This window comes from Geotrypetes seraphini, chromosome 15, assembly GCF_902459505.1.
Source record: "Geotrypetes seraphini chromosome 15, aGeoSer1.1, whole genome shotgun sequence".
In the NCBI taxonomy this organism is placed as follows: Eukaryota; Metazoa; Chordata; class Amphibia; order Gymnophiona; family Dermophiidae; genus Geotrypetes; species Geotrypetes seraphini.
In genome coordinates, this window is record NC_047098.1 from 27,145,328 (window position 1) to 27,159,936 (window position 14,609).

At 42.1% G+C, this 14,609-nt stretch overlaps 1 protein-coding gene across 1 annotated transcript; it reads right to left on the reverse strand.

The window, feature by feature from the left end:
• Positions 1-430: 430 nt before the first annotated feature.
• On the reverse strand, positions 431-13,895 carry LOC117349147 (somatostatin-1B-like). Its single transcript, XM_033922222.1, has 2 exons — positions 13,760-13,895; positions 431-828 (listed from the first exon to the last, which is right to left on the reverse strand). Exons 1-2 carry the CDS (start codon positions 13,853-13,855, stop codon positions 616-618), a joined length of 309 nt encoding a protein of 102 aa, XP_033778113.1. The 5' UTR covers positions 13,856-13,895; the 3' UTR covers positions 431-615.
• Positions 13,896-14,609: the final 714 nt, after the last annotated feature.

Below are 14,609 nucleotides of genomic sequence, written 5' to 3' on the forward strand. Positions count from 1 at the left end.
CCTGCTGCCAGGGGTGGATGTGTGGAGGTTATGCCAATTTTCAATTTGGGGTTGTTTGGGGGGGTTTGTTTTTTGTTTTGTTTTTTTAATATGCAGATGTACTCTGCGCATGTGCTGATCGCTACCACTAGCGACTCAACTCAAGTATATTTAGCGAGCCTAAGCTCCGCTCCATGAACCTCATTTGCATGCGCTGTTTTTGTAGAAAGGCTCGCCTTTTTCAAATCATTACAAGAACGACTTCGACAATGGCCCATCGGTTTTTACCGCAAAGCTTTGAGTATCTTTCCCTGAGTGGATGGCTGAGTTGAGAGGAGACTGCTGAATACTTATGTAGAATCGTTATATGAAATACAATAAATGCAAATAGAAATGCAAGGTGTAACCACACAGTGACAGATAAAAAGCACACCATGCTCATTCAGGTAGCTATCAGCCATGCTTTATTAACAAAGGCAGAACGATTAAGAAATAGATTGAGCTCAATCAGCAAAAACAGAAACAATTACGTATTTCATGTTATTTACAATACCCACAGATATTTTAAGAGGGCAAGGGAGAAATGTGGGGGCAGGGAGCTCAGTTCTAGCCAGGGCTTGGGAGCAGGTTGCGGCATTAGCAGGAAGTGTAGGTTTTCCAGAAGAAGTTTCTACAAAGTGCTTTACTTTCTCTCTGTGGCAGCAGAGTCAGGGGCTTACTGATGGACCTTTTCTCCACGTTGCTGTCCGCAGCCTCCTCACCCTTGGTAGCCAGAACCTCAACTTTAGCCTCTGCAGCCATGTTCTGCAACCACTTTACGATCGTGTCCTTCCTGGTGGCATGCAGTTCCTGCCCAGAGAAAACATGAGACAGTAACTCAGACAAGAGTCTGCCCTCTCAAGGAGGAATTTACAAATTTAAGTTTCAAGTTTATTTAATGTTTGATTTGATCGCAAAATCCAAATCCAATGCGGTTTACATTTGGTTAAAAATTAGTTTAAGATAAAAATAAAAAAACAAGACAATTAGTATTGATTGTAATAAAATAATACATTTGAAAAAGGGAGGAGAAAAAAAAATGGCTTAAATACACTTCAAAAACAAATAAAAAGGGGCAGGTAATGAAACAAGAGGTTGGGGAATGTTACCCACTTAATTTTCACTTGTCGGTGTTCCTAGTCCAATGTGAAATCTTAAAACTTAAATGAATCAGTTAAAAGCATCCTTAAAAAGCCAACTTTTTAGGAGACTTTTAAACTTGCTGAGTAATTTTTCTTCTCTTATGTTGATTGGGAGCGAATTCCAGATTTGAGGGGCTGTAACAGAAAAAAAATCACATCCCTCCTTGAATAAATTCATTTTAACGAGGGGACTACTAGCAAGGATTTATCTTCAGATCTTAAAGATTTAGTGTGGATGTATGCTATTAAAAATCTTTCTAAGAATGCAGGAGCTTTGTTTAGTAATATTTTACGGGTAACCAATGCTTTTCCTTTAAAAGGGGAGTTACATGATCAAATTTTTTTCTTTTCATTATTATTTTTATTGCGGTACACTGTGACTGAAGCACATACAAATGTTCAAAGCCAGAGAGAAAGGTTCCAGATATCTAGGGTCATAGTATATTCTGATTTTAGGAGACAGGGACAAAGGGAAGTTTAATATCTTGAGTCACATTAAACAATATGCATAGTAAGGGGGAGGGAATTGTAGGGGAGAGATAGATGAGATGGATACCAAAGTAAAGTGCAACGTCAGGTGTTACTATCCAATAGGTAAAGCCAGTGGCGTAGCAAGAGTGAGAGGCCCTCCCTCCACTCCTTCCCTGATCCCTCCTGCCGCGCGGTCCCCCTTCCCTTCTAGTTGAAGTTGTTGCTCGTGGCGGTCATCAACGTGCTCCTCGCGACCCCCGTCAGCTCTCCCTCTGATGTCACTTCTTATGCATGGCACCTGGAAGTGACATCTGCGGGAGAGCCGACGGGGTTGCAAAGAGCACATTGTTGATTGCCGCGAACAACATCAACTAGAGGGATGGGGGAAGGGAAGGGGGGCACCCGTGGAGGGGAGGAATGGGAAGAGGTGGGGGCGGAGAGGAGGAGGGGTGATGGCGCCCCATCAACATGGTGCCCAGGGCGGACCATCCCCTGCCCCTCGCCCCTTTATTACACCACTGGGTAAAGAACATGAGTATATACAAACAAATCAAATGTGCATCATGGAGGGAGACAACTGATCCTCTCTTCTCTCTCCCCTCTATAACTTGTTCTATTGATCACTCTCTCCTCAAAAATGGATTTCCTGTCCTATTAACCCTCTTTCTTCCTCCCCTCTTAAAGTCAATCAATTTGTACCTTTGCTTAATCTTTGTAAACCGCATAGAACTTCACGGTATTGCGGTATATAAGCTGTTATTATTATTATTAATAAAAAGACCTCAGAGAGCTTTATTATCAACAACAGTGCTTAGAGCTAGAAACATGATGGCAGATAAAGGCCAAATGGTCAATCCAGTCTGCCTATCTGCAGCATCCACTATCTTCTTCTCTCTCTATTGGCTATAGCTCTTAATATTTATATCTCCTCTCCCTATTGGCTAAGGTCATAGAGCTTTATGGTTATAAAAACATAGTTACACTCTACTAGGGAAATTAAGATAGTACTCTGTGAGGATAAATACAGATTGAATCCACTACTAAAGGTTTTAGATTATCACATAGGTTGTTTTGTTTTTATTATCTTTATTTACAGTGTCCCCTCCTGAGGAAGGGTTACTGAAACACGAGTCGGGGGGGGTCATCTGGCTACTGATCTATTTCTGCACTTTTTTGCACTGGCACTTTAACGATTCTGTGGCTGTCTTCACATTCAACAACCACTCAATCAGACAGATAAGTGAACGTTACACTTTTCCATTTTGTGTTACGTTGTTAACAGAGTGATATGAGTGGTTTGGGACAATAAGGTGCAATGATGGTCCCATAAGACAGCCATAAGTTTGTAGTTATCACAAATATTTTATGGTTTGGGTCTGAGCACTTCATATTGATACTAGCTGATGCCCCGGCGTTGCACGGGTATTTAATTATAGCAATAACACTGTAAATGGATTCAAATAAAGATACTTTATAGTGGTGAATGAATGCAAGTCTCACTGGAATTAGCAATCTCTTAAACTGGAAAGGAAGATCTGTTGGAATAAGTGGCATCCAAAAGTTTCAGTATTGATTTAAACAAATCAATATGTGGAAACTCAGGTTGAAAAGAAACTCCATGCAGTTTTTTCCCGGTTCAGAATGGAACCTTTGTGCCTAGTTCAGCATATGTGAGTACTCATGTAATGTAATAACATTATGAACTGGGGTGCATGAAGGAAACAGTGACAAACACAGTTAGAAAATACAAACTCTATATGTATGGTGTCCGTGGTAGAATAGAAAAGATGTCCCTAGTGGTTATAGTGTCATATAAAGTGTTTTATAGTTGGAATTACTGTGAGAATGGCAGCTTTTTACATCCTTTCCATTGACATGAATGGGTGAAATATGATTTTCTGTTTGTAGCTCCGCCCACGTGTGCAGGTGGGCCGCGAGACCCCCAGAACATATCACCCCAGGTAGTGAGGGATCTGCATACCAAGTTTCGTTCAAATCGGTCAAGCCGTTTTTGAATTACTGTGAGAATGGCAGCTTTTTACGTATTTTCCATTGACATGAATGGGTGAAATCTGATGTTCTGTTTGTAGCTCCGCCCACGTGTGCAGGTGGGCTGCGAGACCCCCAGAACATATCACCCCAGGTAGTTGGAATTACTGTGAGAATGGCAGCTTTTTACATTTTTTCCATTGACATGAATGGGTGAAATATGTTTTTATGTTTGTAGCTCCGCCCACGTGTGCAGGTGGGCCGCGAGACCCCCAGAACATATCACCCCAGGTAGTGAGGGATCTGCACAGCAAGTTTCGTTCAAATCGGGCAAGCCGTTTTTGCGTTGGCAGCTTTTTACATTTTTTCCATTGACATGAATGGGTGAAATCTGATTTTCTGTTTGTAGCTCCGCCCACGTGTGCAGGTGGGCCGCGAGACCCCCAGAACATATCACCCCAGGTAGTGAGGGATCTGCATACCAAGTTTCGTTCAAATCGGTCAAGCCGTTTTTGCGTGATCGCGGCACATACACACACACACACACACATACATACACACATACATACCTCCGATTTTATATATATAGATTTATTTAATATTTATTGAATACTATTAGAGCTGTGAGTAGTGGATTCAATCTGTATAAAAACATAGTAACATGATGGGATTTAAAGGCCAAATGGCCCATCCAGTCTGCCCATGTATAAGGAAATGGGTCCAATACAAATCTCACCCACAATGAATACTCATTCAGTGTAGTGGTAAGGGCAAAATTCACCATACTAAACAATTAACTTGATGCATACATCAATTAAGATGTCAATTATCTATAATTCTTTTCAATTATCAAGATTTTAATTCAGTCCAAAAAATCATTATTTTCAAAAATGACCATCAACTAAGGGTGGAGTATACATGATTAGAGCTGAGATCCTAGGATGGGCATCCGAAATAACATATGTTATAAGAGATCCTTTGATCTGAGTATTATATGCACAATGTTTAGCTACCCTACCCTAAGGACCTGCCGTTACAAAAGATATCTAAATAGAACTCTTGCCTTCCAAGCAGGTCAGCACAATAACTGGCTGGCCCACATCATCTCACACACTTCATCCTACTTAAACTTCAGGAAATTACTAAAAACTAATCTTTTCACCCGATTCATACCCTAAAACCCCTATGCCCACCCTGGCCCCTTCTATCTCAACATGTCCTTTACGCAGATTGTTTGGACCTTCTTCCCTGTACCATTTTTTTTTTTTCCATTGCCATAATTGTACCCATCTTTGCTGACTGTACCATCCTTCGCCAATTGCACCACTGCTCACTGATTATTCTATTTTTTCTCTCTGTTTGTACCATTTTTTTTCTCTGCCACCTATTTTCTCTGATTGTAACATTGTACCATTTTCGCTGATTGTCCAGCCCTTCTTCGTTGTAAACCGCCTCGAACTACTATGGCTTTGGCGGTATATAAGAAATAAAATTATTATTATTATTATTATTATTATTATGATATGCCCACCCAGTTAGTTGATGGTCATTTTTGAAAATAATGATTTTTTTTGGACTGAATTGAAATCTTGAAAATTGTAGAGAATTATAGAATTACTAGTCTTTAAGCCCGTTACATTAACGGGTGCTAGAATATATATGTGTGTGTGTCTTTATTTCTTTCTCTCTCTGTCTCCTTAGCCGCTTTCTGTATTTCTGTCTTTCTTTTTTTCTTTCTGTCTTTCTTTTGGCTGTCCACCACCACCCCTTGCGTGCTCCCCCTGTCCATTCTCCCTTATTTTTACCTCCCCTGTGACCACCACCACCCCTTCACTGCTCCCCTTATCCAGCAGCAGCCCTTCTCCCTTTGTTTTACCTCCCCCCTGTCCATCAGCACCTCTTCCTGCTCCCCCTGTCCAGCAGTAGGCCTCCCTTCATTTTTCTGCCACCCCCTGTCTATCAGCACCTCTTCCTGCTCCCCCTGTCCAGCAGTAGGCCTTCCTTCATTTTTTTGCCCCCCCCCCTGTCCATCAGCAACTCTTCCTGCTCCCCCTGTCCAGCAGTAGGCCTCCCTTCATTTTTCTGCCCTCCCTGTCATCAGCACCTCTTCCTGCTCCCCCTGTCCAGTAGTAGGCCTCCCTTCCTACCTGAGTGCTTTAGCTGTGCTGCCTTGAAGGAGGGCCACCAGCACCGCTCTGTGAAGGCGTCCTCCTGGCAGCTGCCGCTCGCGGCCGAAACCGACTCTTCCTGTAAGCCCCTCCTGGCCCTGCGTCTGCCCTCAGCCGCTTGCCTCAAAGCCCTCCTCCTGGCAGCCTCCGCTCCGTGTTGCAGGAAATCGTGCGAGTTGGCGAGAGCCGGGGACCGCCTCAAGCGCTGTGTTGGGGGGGTAGGCAGGCGCGGGGACCAGGATGCACGCTTTCGAGATCGAGTTGCCGCCATTTTGAAGATCGTTCTACCCTGCTCCGTGAAAGACACGGTGGCAGTGGCTCCTCTCAAGATCCCCGACTGCATTGGACTTCCGACGCAAGTGGGGATCCTGAGAGGAGCCGCTGCCTCGTCTTTCAACTTAAAAATATAGTAAGGCAAGGAGCAGGGCAGACCGAAGAACAGTAGAGTTTTGTGCATTTTGAGAGAGGAGCCGGTAGCATGCAGAGTGAGAGGCGGGGGTGAGGAAGGCCGCCGCAGATGTGTAAGGTTTTTTTTTTTAATTTGAAAGCCGCCACCGCAGCCGTGAGTGAGATATATCCGCTGCCTTCGACACCATCGATCATGACTTACTCCTAAATAGATTAGAAGAAAAAGGAATATGCGGTAAAGTCTTAGATTGGTTTAAATCTTATCTTAACAACCGCACCTCATCTGTGAGATTTAATAACGAAGATTCCACTATTTTTTCATCTACATTCGGCATCCCTCAAGGATCCATCCTCTCTCCACTATTATTTAATATTTTTTTATCGCCACTATTGGAAACCTGTCAGGCCATAGGTTTCATTCCATTCTCCTATGCCGACGACATTCAATTACTTCACCCTTTGAATCCCGAAAGCAGTACAGACATCACCACTATAAATCATAAATTAGAAAAAGTATATAATTGGTTGAATTCGAATAAATTAGCATTAAACATCAATAAGACTAAATCCATTTTATTTAATTGGAAAAAAGACATCTCTCTCATAAACCCATTCCTTCTCCATAACATACCTATCAGTATGGAATCTTCAATTAAAATTCTGGGGGTAATATTCGACGAAAACCTCTCTTACCACGAACATGTTTCTTCTATCGTCAAAAACTGTTTCTTTAAATTACGTCAGATTAGAGCCATTGCCAAATTCCTTTATCCTTCTTCTTTAAAAATCCTGATACATTCATTTATCATCGCAAAAATTGATTACTGTAATGCTCTATTCTTAAACATTACCCAAAAAGAAAAAAGGAGACTCCAAATTGTCCAAAACACCGCAATAAAACTTATCTATAACAGTAAAAAATTTGATCATGTATCACCTTTATTGATAGACGCACATTGGTTGCCTGTTAGCCACAGAATCCTGTATAAATTGATGTTCCTAATTTTTAAGACCCTCAAATCCAGTGAACCACTATTCATATCTAAATCATTGATCCCATATAATCCCCAGAGATCTTTACGTTCATCTGAGTTAAATTTATTATCAGTCCCTTCATTAAAAGTTATCGGAACTCGAAGAGCGGACATCTTCACTGTTGCAGGTCCAAAATGGTGGAACTCTCTTCCCCAATATATAAGAATAGAACAAGATATTTTAACCTTTAAAAAACTTTTAAAATCTTATTTGTTTAAGGATGCCTATGACCTTTAAGAATTTTAAATTATTTATTTTGTTTTAATTAATATTCACAAAAGTGCTTTGCGATTTTTACCCTACCTTTTGTTTTTTCCTCTTTCACATTCCCTAATTGTAACTTCACCCCCTTTCCTTCTTGTCATGTTAGTTATTATTGGATTAATAAGTTTAAACCTGTTTTATTATATTATGTACATCGCCTAGAATTTCTGTAATAGGCGATTTATCAAGACCTAAATAAACTTGAAACTTGAAAGCGAGTAGGTGGTGACGTAAAACCCGCGCATGCACACTCGTATTTTCGCAACAGATCAGGCAACACTTTTTTTAGTGCGCATGCGCGGCCTATCATTTTATTATATTAGATAGGCAGAACTAAGCATGATTCTATTATGGGCACCTTTCATAGCGTCGTGCTTGCATCACACCAGTCAGCACCAATTGCTTAGGCGACATATCTAGAATCGAGCCAATATGCTGAACAGACTTTTATTCTACTGATTTAGCTGATGACGTGGGATGGGTTGATCTAGTTCACAGTGGCGTAGCAAGGGTGAAAGGCGCCTGGGGCAGTGGTACCCCTCCCCACCCCATCTGCTCCTTCCCTGCCCCCTCCTGCTACGCACGCGTGCCCCTTCCTTTCCCCTGTACCTCTTTAATGTTCCCAGCATGAACAGCAACTCCAACCTGCTGCTCGCACCAGTATTGGCTCTTTCTCTGATGTCACTTCCTAGGCACAGGTCCAGGAAGTGATGTCAGAGGAAGAGCCAATGCTGGCATGAGCAGCAGGTCGGGGTTGCTGCTGGTGCCACCAACATTAAAGAGGTACGAGGGAAGGGGTGCACGGTTGTGGGGAGGCAGGGAAGGAGCGGAGGGGGGGGGAGGGGAGGACGGGTGCCAGTGCCCCCCACCCCCAGATGGCACCCGGGGCAGACCGCCACTCCTTACTACATCACTGCTAGTTCAGTACGTATTAGGAAGTAAACTACCATTGGTGATTAAAAAGAGGAAAAGGTTGGACAACTCTTAGATATTGGGATGAGTCAGGAGCTGCAGTGTTAGTAAGGCATACAGAAATACTAGTCGATTTTATTTTATCTATTAATTTGAAATTATAACCCATTTTGAAACTAGGCTATGATAAAAATAGAATATAAAAGCCATTTTAAATTAAAAATTAAAGTTCAATAAAATAAACTGGAGGTGAATTATTTAAATCCAAGCATGCACTGTACCACTCAAGTGAAAGAATATCTTACTCATATAAAAAGAACAAAGCAAGCAGAAAACTATAGAGATATGACATGAAAGGATGAGAAAGTGCAATCTGATCAGGACCTTAGGGGCAAGGCAGTTGCTGAACAGAGTCCTAATTTCCACCAAAGGCCAACCAGGTGTTCAAACTCACCTTAAATGTAACAGGAGACCTAAATTCTCAGGCAAAGGGCCTGCGAAGGCAAATGTGAAACATCTGGTTGCCTCAAGTCACATTCTTGATGAGAGAGGTAAGAGATTTTTCTGTGAAGATCCATTTTTTTTACACATTTGACATTATGTTTCGCATAAACTAGAGCACTCTAAGGAGGTCATGGTTTTGCATGGCATGTGTTATGCTCACAAGTTCTCTTATTATAATGGATTGTATGAAGAAAACAGAGGCGAGCAAGGTGTGTAACTCAAAACAGCTTTGCAAGTTGCACCTGGGAACAGAAGAAACACATTCATATATACCAGTGGTCTCAAACTCATGGCCCGCCAGACAGTGGCGTACCTAGCATATGTGACACCCGGGGCCCATCATTTTTTGGCAACCCCCCCCCCCTCTGATTTTTAGTAACAAGCCACATGATTTTTAGTAACAAGCCACACGTCACACATGAGTACTTAGGAAAAGGCAGCATCTTACATATTGCAGTGAGCAGTACATCAATACACCCATTGTAAAACTAGACAAGCCAGACCAGCACAGATCAATCCTACACCTTCAATTCCTAACAGAAAACCATGTCTTTCGAACACACAGAACACAGAAAGCACCTTCGCCTAGTATGGAATATGTCATCACAAACTAACCCCTTCCCCTTTTACAAAACTGTAGTGTGGATTTTAGCCACGGTGGTAACAGCTCTGATGCTCATAGAATTCTGAGCATCAGAGCTGCTACCACCACGGCTGGCGCTAAAAAACGCTCCACAGTTTTGTAAAAGGGTGGATAAAATAGAAATACATAGACAAAGGTTAAATTGAACCAGCAAGAAGCTGGACTCTACATAAAATGCAACACCACAGAAACAGTGACATATGTCTCCTAAAGCAATAAATAAATAGAACATTTTTGTTCTACCTTTGTCTTCTCTGGTTTCTGCTTTCCTCATCTTCTTGTTACTGTCTTCCTTCCATCCACTGTCTGCCATCTCTCTGCCCCTCCCTATATGGCATCTTCTCTCCTTCTATGCCCCTTCCAGAAACTGTATGCCTCCCCCTTCCATCTCTCCTCTAGACCCCCCCTTTGGTCTGGCATCCTTCATCTTCCCTCTGTTCCCTCATGGTCTGGCATCTTTCTCCTTTCATCTCTTTCCCTCCCCCCTGTGGTTTTTAGCATCTTTCTCTTCTCATTTCCTCTGCTCAGATCTGATATCTCTGTCTCCTTCCCCGTTCTCTGGCATCTCTCTCTCCTCTCTCTCTCTTCCCTTTCCTTCTCTGGTCTTCCTTCTTTATTTTCTGCCTCCGTTTAAATTAAATTCTTTCTTACTATGCAGTCCTCAGTTTCCCTCTTTTCACTATGTCTACCCACAGCATGCCACCCTTTTCCTTCACCCCTCCACTATCTCACTAACTCTATCTTCTTCCCCCATCCAGCATATGTCCTTTTTCTTTATCCCTCCTTCCATCCAGTATGTGTTCTCTTTCTCCACTTCCATTCAACATTTGCTATCCCTTCTCCCCACTTCCATCATCTAACCTCATCTCTCTCCCCTTTCTACCCACTTCCATCATCTGCCCCCTTCTCTCAATCTCTCCATCCACCACAGGCCTATCTTTCTCCCTTCCTCACCTTTCCGATTTTGGCAACAAGATCTGCAATGCACCACCCCACCCCACCCCACTCCCGGCCAACAGGCCCGGTCCGACAAATCTTCCTGCCCTGTGGCTGGCGATGTCTAAACTGCCTTCTTACAGCAGCCGGAGCGTTGTAGTTGCAAATGGCTGCCGTAAAGGTCGTCTCTGATGCAACTTCAGGTTGCGTCAGAGATGACCTTTACGGCAGCCACACGCAGCTTCAACGCTCTAGCTCAGGGGTGCCCACACTTTTGGGGCTTGCGAGCTACTTTTAAAATGACCAAGTCAAAATGATCTACCAATAATAAAATTTAAAAAAAACACAAAGCACACTGTACACTGAGAAAATGTTAATTATCATTCCTATTCTGGGGGTTTTTTCAAAGAGGTCAAAGCAGATGACTCTATGCACTGTCACCTCAGTAACAACCATACAGAAATAGACAAATATACCCCCTCCCTTTTTACTAAACCACAATAGAAGTTTTTAGTGCAGGGAGCTGCACTGAATGCCCAGGGCTGCTCTCAACGCTCATAGGCTGCCTGCGCTAAAAACCGCTATTGCGGTTTAGTAAAAGGGGGCCATAGTGCAAAATATAGACAGCAGATATAAATTCAGACACATTTTGATCACTAAATTGAAAATAAAATCATTTTTCCTACCTTGTCTGGTGATTTCATGAGTCTCTGGTTGCACTTTCTTCTTCTGACTGTGCATCCAATCTTTCTTCCCTTCTTTCAGCCTGTATGCTTCCTCTCCTCCAGACTTCATTCCCTCCCCCAACTTTTTCTTCCTCTCTCCCTTTCTTTCTCCCTGCCCTCCACCAAGCCACTGCTGCCACCATAGGGGAACAGGCCCCAAAGCCACCGCTGCGGCTGCCTCAAGCTCTCTCTGCTTCCCAGCGTCGGGCTGACCAGCATTCCTCTCCCTGACGTCAATTCTGCCGTCGGAGAGAAAGTTCCGCCCAGCCAGGCAGCGATTGGCTGGCCCGAACTTCCTTTCCAACAGCAGCCTTGGGGGGGGGGGGTGCACAGCCGGCCAGGTCTGGAAAATGGTCGATCGCCAAGGCAAAGTGAGTCAATCACGGAGCCCAGGATGGGCTCCGCGATCGACTCACTTTGCCTTGGCGATCGACCATTTTCCAGACCTGGCCGGCTGTGCACCCCCCCTTAAGGCTGCACCCGGGGCGGACCTCCCCCCTGACTCCCCCTTGGTATGCTACTGCTGCCAGATATTATTTTGAGGCCCTCGGTATGTTTATCATAATCACAAAAGTAACATAAAATAGTTTATTGATCATATGTCTCTCTAACTATAAATTACAGTATTATTATTAAGACTTAGCCAAAAGGAAAGATTTATAAACTATAAAGAGTTTTACCTCATGCAAAATTGTCATTTCTTTAATAAGACATTAACTATTTTTTTCTGAGGCTCTCCAAGTACCTACAAATCCAAAATACGGTCCTCAAAGGGTTTGAGTTTGAGACCACTGGCTTAACTGTAACCATGACATCCTGTTTGTCTTTGGGAAGCAGAGCTGAGATTGTGATGTCATAATGCCTCATTCCACCAATAAGAGCCAACCTCCTCAGTGATGTCACAATGGATTGATTGTCCTGTTCTCCCCTCTGGCCTCCAACCCAGCCAGCAGATTAACCATTCCCCTTAACTCAGTGGTCTCAAACTCTTTAATAAGACATTAACTATTTTTTTCTGAGGCCCTCCAAGTACCTACAAATCCCAAATGGGGCCCTGCAAAGGGTTGGAGTTTGAGACCACTGATCTAGAATGATACCCATCTAATATGTGCCTTGAATGGAAGGAAGATATAAAGTTTCATAAAGCTACATCAAATCGACTGCACTGAATACATTTAAAATTACACCTTTATAAAAGTTTTGTGAAAGGTGAATTACAGATGCACAATTTTGTTTTCTTTATATCTAGTTTACAGTACATTAAGAGCCTTTAATTACAATTTCTATCATCCTCCAAATCATTAACTTAATCCTACACTTCTTCTAACTCCCTTTGTATCTTTTTGTGTAGGAAAAGCCCATTTGGAATGAGGCCCTCACTAGCTTCTTAAATTGTAAGATATCAGATTTGCTGCAAACTTTCAAGGGAAGAATATAAACACATTTCTACTGTAGCTCCCTTGCCAAAACTTTGCCATTCCTATTCTTAAAATTCTATGCCAACCCCACAAGGGGAACCAAAGTGATTTACCTCATTGAAAATATATCCCCAAATTATGAAAAATTGGAAAAAATTATAATTTTTGGTGGAATTCGTTATGCCAAATCTTTAAAATGGAGCGGGTAATAGCCATACAGCAGGGGCATTTTAAGAAATTTAGGAATGTTTGGGAACCATTAACAAAATATTGTACAGAATGAATATTATTATTATTATTTCCTTTGTTCATACATGTCCAGGGTGGGGAAAGGGGAGGGAATATTTTATGATTTATTATGCTTAAGTACAATTGTTGGGTGTAAGGGGGGGATATTTGATGAGGGTTAACTTTGATGGTATATTAAGTGATGTTAAAGTATAAAATGATTGTATCTTATGTTACACTTGTTGAAAGTTTTAAAAATGAATAAAGATTACAAAAAAGAAAAAATATCCCCAAAAGAGCATCTTAAGACATGTCTTTGCTGTTGCCAACCCTTCTTTTCCCCACTTTTCTATTTCCTTTTGTCAACATCTCTTGAATGTTTGTCTTCCTAATTTTCCCTCTCTAGCTTTCTCTGGTCTTTGGAGGCAAGAGTATTATTCAAATTTTCCTGCATCTGCTTTAAGCTGATATCGGGATTGTCTCCAGCTTACCTTTTTCCTCATTTTGTGTTGCATAGACCATCAAGAGAAACTAGAAACTTCTACTTATTTGCGTATCCAAAAATTAATGGGTGCCGATATAAGACCTTCTTAGATAGGACCCTGGCATTTCAAGCTGGTAGGCAACAATCTTGGTTAGGTAAATGTATTTAGCAAGCTATGTTATCTTATTGCAGTTTTTGGAAATTAATTAAGACCACTTTGTTCGATAAGTTTATTACTTAGTGAGTTTTATTATTGAAATTCTATTTTACAAATATTTGCATTTTTTTTTTTTTTACTGTATTATTGTATTTCGCTGATTGTCCAGCTCTTTTTAGTGTAAACCACCTAGAACTTTTGGTTATGGCGGTATAAAAGAATAAAGTTATTATTATTATTATTTATGCTTCACTCACCCTGGTGCTGACTGAAATGAATCTCAGCTCTTCCTGGGGATGCGCTGCTCTAATACTGCACAGCAGCAAGGACACCAGGCTCGCTACCAGCTGCATGGCGAGAAGCTACTGCTTTGCCAGGTTGCACTAACAGGAGAATATCAGCCTGTGACATAAGATCCCTTGCTCTTGCTTTTATAACCCCCCCCCTCCCAGTCCTACAGCAGCCATAATTAAATCCACATCAAAGACAGACTGTACCTCTCAAAAAACGAATGTTCCAGGAGAGTGTCTTCCCTCTGTGCCACCAGGTGTCCCACCGCTATCAGGTGAAACTGCCTGTCCTCACCATATCAGCAAAGAAACATCGTGTCTTAACCCTATGGATGACTAGGAGCACTGCTGGAGTATTTCATCATTACAGGTGCCTCATTCTTCACCCTTGCACACTTGTTCAGTGGAGGAAGCAGAGGATGGACACATGGCATGTGGCTTGGGGAGGGGCACGGTAACTTGGCAATTATTATTAAAATTTTTATTGACCTCCTGAAGCCTGAAAACTATCAAAAGTGGTGTACGTTCAGCTGCATATTTTTCTATCCCTGGAGGGTCCACCTGTATGTTTATTTTTTATGTTTATTTAAGATTTGATATACCGCTCCTGCATTTTACTGACCTAAGCGGTTTACAAAGTATCAAACTAAAATGAAATTAGGTACTTGAGAAAAGCTACCCTACTCAGTAGGAGATAGCCGGCTACCTCCTGCCTAAAATCCAGCTCACCGGATTACTAAAATGCAGTGTAAAGTGGCCTTATGCACACTTAAGTGGGTTTTTCCTAATACATTAAGGCCACATTTTTGAACTCTGG

Excerpts from the sequence above, each read along its gene's own strand:
- LOC117349147 (XM_033922222.1), bottom strand. The coding sequence starts at position 13,855 with ATGCAGCTGGTAGCGAGCCTGGTGTCCTTGCTGCTGTGCAGTATTAGA. Across the intron at positions 829-13,759 it reads TCATTTCAGTCAGCACCAGG|GAACTGCATGCCACCAGGAA; the intron begins GTGAGTGAAGCA and ends TTCTCTGGGCAG.